The sequence below is a fragment of the Austrofundulus limnaeus genome, unplaced genomic scaffold (genome assembly GCF_001266775.1).
Source record: "Austrofundulus limnaeus strain Quisiro unplaced genomic scaffold, Austrofundulus_limnaeus-1.0 Scaffold69, whole genome shotgun sequence".
NCBI lineage: Eukaryota > Metazoa > Chordata > Actinopteri > Cyprinodontiformes > Rivulidae > Austrofundulus > Austrofundulus limnaeus.
The window spans coordinates 1,181,817-1,189,460 of NW_013952471.1; the positions used below are offsets into that span (position 1 = coordinate 1,181,817).

At 38.7% G+C, this 7,644-nt stretch overlaps 1 protein-coding gene across 4 annotated transcripts in view; it reads left to right on the plus strand.

Annotated features, from left to right (window-relative positions):
- Positions 1–7,042, plus strand: part of snx16 (sorting nexin 16) — a 20,657-nt gene extending 13,615 nt beyond the window's left edge. For 2 of the 4 annotated variants that reach the window (XM_014010463.1, XM_014010464.1), the window contains exon 9: positions 3,949–4,035. Coding sequence is in view for 1 of the 4 variants with exons in the window: in XM_014010462.1 (XP_013865916.1) it covers positions 3,949–4,066 (118 nt within the window). In the remaining 3 variants the exon portion in view is untranslated. Of the gene's footprint in view, positions 1–3,948 lie in introns of all 4 variants that reach the window. The other 2 variants (XR_001310390.1, XM_014010462.1) reach the window with 2 other exon arrangements.
- Positions 7,043–7,644: the final 602 nt, after the last annotated feature.

The following is a 7,644-nucleotide window of genomic DNA, read 5'->3' on the forward strand; positions in this document are numbered from 1 at the left end:
ACGTACAATATAGAGAAAAACGAAAACAATAGGTTGAATGCCTAAAGGCATTCACCCAATAATAAAGAGAAAAACAAAAACAATAGTGTGAATGCCTAAAGGCATTCACCCAATAATAAAGAGAAAAACAAAAACAATAGTGTGAATGGCATATGGCATTCACACAATAATAAAGAGAAAAACAAAAACAATAGTGTGAATGCCTAATGGCATTCACACAATAATAAAGAGAAAAACAAAAACAATAGTGTGAATGCCTAATGGCATTCACACAATAACTTTAAAATGAATCCTAAACTGAACAGGCAGCCAGTGCAGTGAGGCTAAAATGGGAAATGTGCTTATGCTTTTTTGTGCCAGTTAAAAGATGTGCGGCAGCATTTTGCATTTTATTCTGAAAGAGATAAACTGGAATTATGACAAGTTCGAGAGCTGTAACTCTGGGTTGGATTGGCTGATTTGTCACAGATGATCCAACCCCCCTCCAAATTAAACCAATAGAAAACTGTGCCCACCACTGCATCTCAGCTACTCAGTATGAAGTACATTTGTGTTTACATGTTAAATTTCTGATTGTTGACTCGTTTTAAAGCATCCTAATGACCTTCTGCCTCATGACTCATGCAGCAGTAAATCACTGGAAGTCAAAGAGAAAACCTGCCTTCCTTTATAGGATCAATCAAAAGTTTGGGCTTAACTTTTTATTTAAAAAGTAAGTTTGTCCAAACTTTTGAATCGAGCTGCATCTCTCTGGCTTGTTGGTGTTGTGGCATTATTATCTTCTAGCAGGGGAGTAAAGATACACWGAAGTCACGGTTCAGTATGTATCTTAGTTTTGAAGAAGGGTTTTGCTCAAGAATGAGGTGAAAAAGCTAAACTCTTTTTATGTCTTTTAGATAGCAAGTACATAAAGCAAAGTAGGATGCATCAACTTGTAAATTCACTGTAACAGAAAAAGGGATATTGTACTACCTTGATCATTCAATGTGGACAGTAAACTTGGTTCAGAAAATTAAGGTAATTTAGCCTAAACTTGATGTCAATTAAGAGGCAACACGGAACATCTCCAAATTTGAGGTTAAACACTCACACCTAGTTTCTCAGTTAGAGTGCTGTTCATACAAGTGGTTCTAATTTACATATTAACTGTTCATTAGAGCCCAGAGACAAAGTTTGACCCTTTTAGCTTTCCATAGATCAATCTCCTCTGTTACTGTAAATCATAGACCTTCAACATTTCCATGCAACTGATTTAAAACAAACAGACTTTGGAACTGAACTCACCATACTGACTTTTCTTTGATGGAGACTTCTTTAAGTCTTCCTCTACTCCTTTCCTGTTGTGGCTGTTAACAAAGTAATCAAACAAATTGTTCCTTCTAGATCACTGGTGTCCAGTTCTGGTCCTCTAGGGCCACTGTCCTGCATGTTTTACTTGTTTCTCTGCTCCAACACATAGAATTTGAACGAACGGGCGATCAACAGGCTTATGCAGATCTTGAAGAGGTGATTGAGTTAGGGTTGGGCAATAATTTTAAAAAAATAAATGTGAAGTGAAAGGAGAAAATAGGTGCAAGTGCTCGAGAGGAAATTGTGGATAAAAGAGAAAAAGTCACGTCGTTTGTTTGGATTAATTAGCATTTTTTCTCCTAGTCCTTATTTCAAATAGGTAAAATAATAATTAACTATATCAGCTGATATGAAACACTTACTGGGGTTGGACAATGAAACTGAAACACCTGGTTTTAGACCACAATAATTTATTAATACGGTGTAGGGCCTCCTTGTGCGGCCAATGCAGCATCAGTTCGTCTTGGAAATGACATATACAATACCTGCACAGTGGTCAGAGGGATTTTAAGCCATTCTTCTTGAAGGATAGTGGCCAGGTCACGTGATGCTGGTGGAGGAAAACGTTTCCTGACTCACTCCTCCAAAACACCCCAAAGTGGCTCAATAATGTTTAGATCTGGTGACTGTGCAGAGCCAGGGGAGGTGTTCAACTTTACTTTCATGTTCATCAAACCAATCTTTCACCAGTCTTGCTGTGTGTATTGGTGCATTGTCATCCTGGTACACGGCACCGCCTTCAGGATACGTTTGAAACATTGGATGCACATGGTCCTCCAGAATAGTTTGGTAGTCCTTGGCAGTGATGCRCCCATCTAGCACAGGTATTGGGCCAAGGGAATGCCATGATATAGCAGTCCAAACCATCACTGATCCACCCCCATACTTCACTCTGGGCATGCAACAGTCTGGGTGGTATGCTTCTTTGGGGCTTCTCCACACCGTAACCCTCCTGGATGTGGGGAAAGCAATAAAGGTGGACTCATCAGAGAACAATACATGTTTCACATTGTCCACAGCCMAAGATTTGCGCTCCTTGCACCATTGAAACCGACGTTTAGCACGAGTGACCAAAGGTTTGGCTATAGTAGCCCAGCCATGTATATTGACCCTGTGAAGCTCCTGACGGACAGTTCTGGTGGAAACAGGAGAGCTGAGGTGCACATTTAATTCTGCCATGATTTGGGCAGCCATGGTTTTATGTTTTTGGATACAATCTGGGTTAGGACCTGAACATCCCTTTCAGACAGCTTCCTCTTGCGTCCACAGTTAATCCTGTTGGATGTGGTTCATCCTTCTTGGTGGTATGCTGACATTACCCTGGATACTGTGGCTCTTGATACATCACAAAGATTTACTGTCTTGGTCACAGTTGTTTCAGCAAGATGTGCCCCAACAATTTGTCCTCTATTGAACTCTGGTATGTCACCCATAATGTTGTGTGCATTGCAATATTTTGAGCAAAACTGAGCTCTCACCCTGCTAATTGAACCTTCACACTCTGCTCTTACTGGTGCAATGTGCAATTAATGAAGATTGGGCACTAGGCTGGTCCAATTTAGCCATGAAACCTCCCACATTAAAATGATAGCTGTTTCAGTTTCGCTAGCTACGTTTAAATGGACATAAGTAATCGGATTAAACGGCCATTCAGAATAAAAATGTGTCATGTAAACACCCCATTTGGATTATTCTGACCCGATTCAGCTCGATCTGAATGAATTTGTAATCGGAATGAGAGAGGTGGTTTATGCCGACTGATAATCCGAACGACGTGCATGTAACACCTAATCTGATCATCTTATTCTTATCGTGGAAAACTGACCTGACTGCGCATGTCTGCTGACTTTCATCCAGCGTTTTCCAGCAGCACAGAACTTTTCCTCCCGTTTTTTCATTCAATAAAGAAGGAAGACACACAGCCTGCACCACTTCGCAATAAATAAATAAAAAAAAAGTCCATGCGTCACCTGCAGCTGAACCAGGGAGTGCAGTAACGTCTCCACCATTATTAAAACCTGTCGCAGGTCCATTCTGAGCTCAGAAGGTGTTTATGTTCATGACGGAAGTAGAACTTTTTTCTGTTTTTTTAAGGGAAATTTAGCAACTGCGCATGTCCCTGGTCATGATCGGATTGTGCCCATGTAAACGACACATTCCGATTATTTAATCTGAATACATTTCAATCCGATCAAAGAATTTTGCACATGTAAACATAGCTACTGTCCAACCCCTGTATATCATGGTAGATTTTCAGCCATATTACCCAGCCCTGATTCAATCACTGAATCAGGTGTTTTGGAACAAGTAAAACATGCAGGGTTAGCAGGATTGGGCACCTCTGTTTTAGATGAAAGTGGTGATCGCCTGCAGCTAACATGTTCTCTGAAGGTTCAGTCCAAATGCATGTATCTTTACATCCCTACTCCCTTTGTATTTTGGTCTTTTCATGTTGATGGTTCAGAGATTCCACTTTGAGTTTCTCTTCTGTCTTTTTTTGGTCATGTGTTTTATGATTTACATCTCTTTTATTCCTATTTTATTTCCAGTTGGCTCTAATTAAAGGCTGTGTTTTGTTTTGTGTGTCTGTCTCTGCAGAGGCAGCTGTGAGGTCCAGCCGGTTCAGTCCTCTGCTTGTTGGTGCAGGCCGTCGCTCAGCTCCTCTCCTCCGGTCATCCAGGTCACTCATTTGTACCACAACAAATCAGAACACTAACAATGAATCCCGTTCCAGCCTCCGGCTTCTCTTCTCCCCAAAATACTCCACTCTACGTAGATTTTTTTTTTTCCTTTTTCACATAAAACTTTTTCTCCCAACGACATTGCTAATCAGTGTTTGGGATTAGAAATATTTCATACATGTGAATTTGATCTGATGCAGCAACAAACTGAGTGGAAATGAGTTTTATACTTTAAAAAAAGCACTGCTTCACCTCTCAGTGAATCATGATTTTATCTGGCAAAACACTTTAAAACGAAACCTGGAAACCTCAGGCTGGACCTTTTTTTGTTTGTTTATTTGTTTTGCTTTTAAGCATTTTGTTGCTGTTATCAGTTTGAATCTGCCATCACATGGTTTGATTTGTCGACCAAAAAAAAAACGGGAAACGGAAGAAAAACAAACCACTGATGAACTTGAAGGTTTTAAGAAATGACAATCTACACAATGTGAACCGTCGACTTCTGAGATATTTGTTGCCTTGAAAGAAGAGACCCTCCAACCAGAGACTTCTAACCCCATCTGAATACATCTCAATAAATTAAATCTCACTCAGGATCAGCAGGTTGGTGTGTCAGAAGAATTKGGACAGCTCGTCTGCAGGAGCTTTGTTCTGCATTTGACTGTTGTTGGACGAACCTTTCACTTGTTTTCTCTGTCGTTCATCAAGAAGCCAACATTCCCTCTTGTTTTTCTATTATTTTTAGTGCCAAGCGTGTTTGATGGTAAAAAAAAAAATTCCTGTAAGTGTAACTATCTGCAGCGTACTGTACCAGACCAGAACCAAGAAAAGCAGGAACTCAGTTTGACGACACATCATTTTATTTCTCCGCCACCTCCAGGCTTCTACCAGAGGTGGGTGTAAAAACACACCAGAGGCCTGCTAGAAGGATGTTTGGTCCGTTCTGAAGTGTGGAAATGTTATGAACCATTACTATTATATATGTTGTAGATAGTTCCAGTTTGAACAAATAGTTTAATTCTTACAACTGAAAGCTGATAAAAAGCTTGTSTAAGARAAACCACAMCCAAAGTGGGGTTTACATTTTATAAGCTWACTTTAATTATCAAAAACTTACAGTGGATCATGCACATGTTAAGATATTTACAATACCATCCACTCTGCATTACATTGTTAATATGTTGTTATACAGGCTGTACTGACAGTGCTCTAGTTCACTACAGCAGCTGCTATTTGTGCTCGTGTTGTAGAATTGAAAATGAGAAACTGAGGTCTGGAAAAGGCGTTTGGAAGCACCGCTGTGGAATTTTACAGAAGTCGTTTTAAGACGGCAGCAATCCTCTTTGGCCTTCGCTGCATTCAGACTAGCCGTTAGCTCGTCAAGCTGGTCAGGATGGAGCCGTTTCTTCAAACTGAGGTTATTAAAAAACTAAAAGATATTAATTGTTCATAACACAGAAACCTACCTCAAAATGGCCAAAATGTCMTTTTGTTTTGAAGGAGGGTTTGTCTGAGCTGTGGGGTTTGACATCTTAAAGGACTATTTCAGTCATTTTTCAAAAACTAAACCTTAGAGGAAGAAAAGCAGAGTGAACCCCCCTGTTAGGTTATAGCAGTGCCATTTTACACGAGAGACCAAGAAGCCGCTTATCTGGGGGTAAGATTGCCTTTTATGATCCCTTCTCTGGTTTTATGCAATCATGGGCATTAAAGACAACGTAGAGTTCACATTTCCAGGACAAAGTTGGATCAGTACATCACTGTTAAACATGTCAGACTCTACGGCTTTACATCACGACTGTTCTTGGCAAACGAACCGCCCACACAAGCCATATTTTCTGCTTAAATCACACAAGGAAGGTGTGTTGAGCTATAAAATTTAAATCTCACACTCGGCCTGGAAAAGGGTCGTTTAATGCACTTTATGAATGAATGGCAACATTTGCTTGAATTTTTTATTTTTTTCACTAGATTGAGACGAAAAATCATGCGTCTTTCATTGCTGAAGTCGTTTTGATCTGGTTTGTTTATGTTGTGTACTTTACTGCAAAATTGCATTATTAAGTGCCTTMAAGATATTTTTGTTAGCTTCTTTTTCTGTGAGTTAAATGGCTTTATAGATTTGTGCCAGACATAAAACATATCCTGTGTCTCCCTCTGATGGAAATGTTTTAAAACAACACTCTTATGTATAAATGTTGCTTTAAATAGAAAGAAATACATAAAGTGAGTCTTAGCTCAGATACACACCYATAGTTCCACTATAAAAACATAATATGAATAACTTTTGGTGTCAAAATAATGCTTCATATTTAATGGGATAWCTCACTGATCATATACTGAAGTTTCTAACATATATAGCAAAGATGATCAGAAAAGTTGTTTAATTCCTACGCAATGAAACACAAAGTAGCAAACTGAATAGTGATGTATATTTTTCTTCTGTTTAAAGTCTGTTATATCTGTTTTGTTAAAAAATACACTGTTTGATCTAAGTAGGACAATAGAGTTAAAAGCTTTTTTTTTAAAAGAGAATTGTTACAAAAGGCAATACATAAATGTGAAACAGACGTTTTTCTTGAGTTTGTAATTTATTTTGAGCTTTGATCTCTCAAAGTGCTTCATTACGCCACATGAACAGGAAATACTCAGGATTGCTCATATGGAATCCGTTCCTGTGATTTGTTTCGATTTGTTTGTCAAACTTGTCGCACGAGCGTCACCTCACATTTAAAAGAACATAATGCAGCCTCGTTTATTATCACAAAAGCCTTTAATGYTTCCTGCTCTTTGCTTATGTTTTCAGGAAACTTGCTGATAAAAACACATGGTGGGATTAAGAATAAGGGGCCTATTTTTATTTTGTTTAATTTATTAATACAGTACCACCACTCCTCTGTTTCCTTTTTTTTTATATAACTTGAAACTTTGAATATTGACGTTTTATTTATCTGGACTTCTTGATTAAAGAGGAATGAAGGTTACTCTGGCTTTCATTCATTTGTTCATCACCTCCATCTGGCATACAAGACAAATTATTTAAGACTTTCCACGTCTTCAACAACTTTAAACATAATGAATCTTTTGACATATTTTGTTTTATCTTGACCCAGGCAAATCCCACTGAGATCACAGATTTATTTTAAGTGAGGYCTGGACCTGAAGGCAGCCTAATCATACATGGTTTGACCCCCAACCTGGGACTAGAACCCAGGACCTTCCTCTCTTCTGTGAGGCAACAATGTTAACCGCTAATCCATCATACAGCCAAGATGTGTATTCTGCCAACAAAAATACTTACATTATCAATGCTTTTCACTCTATTTTCACAGATTTATTGAAGGAATGTGTTAAGTGCTCTTATTCATTCATTCAAAGGAAAACTTTCCATCTACTGTTTGAGGACAGTTCAATTCTGTGATCCTGTATTCCAGTGTTTCCCAAAGTTGGGGTCGGGACCCAAAGTGGGGTCTCGAAACATCAAGGTGGGGTCCTGAAAAGATTTTCTGAATTAATTACATTTTTGCCTCCTACAAAGCAGTGAGGTTAGTGTATTTAAAACGGATAAATGTAGTATAAAAAATATTGTTACTATGCCCATGTTTTGTTGACC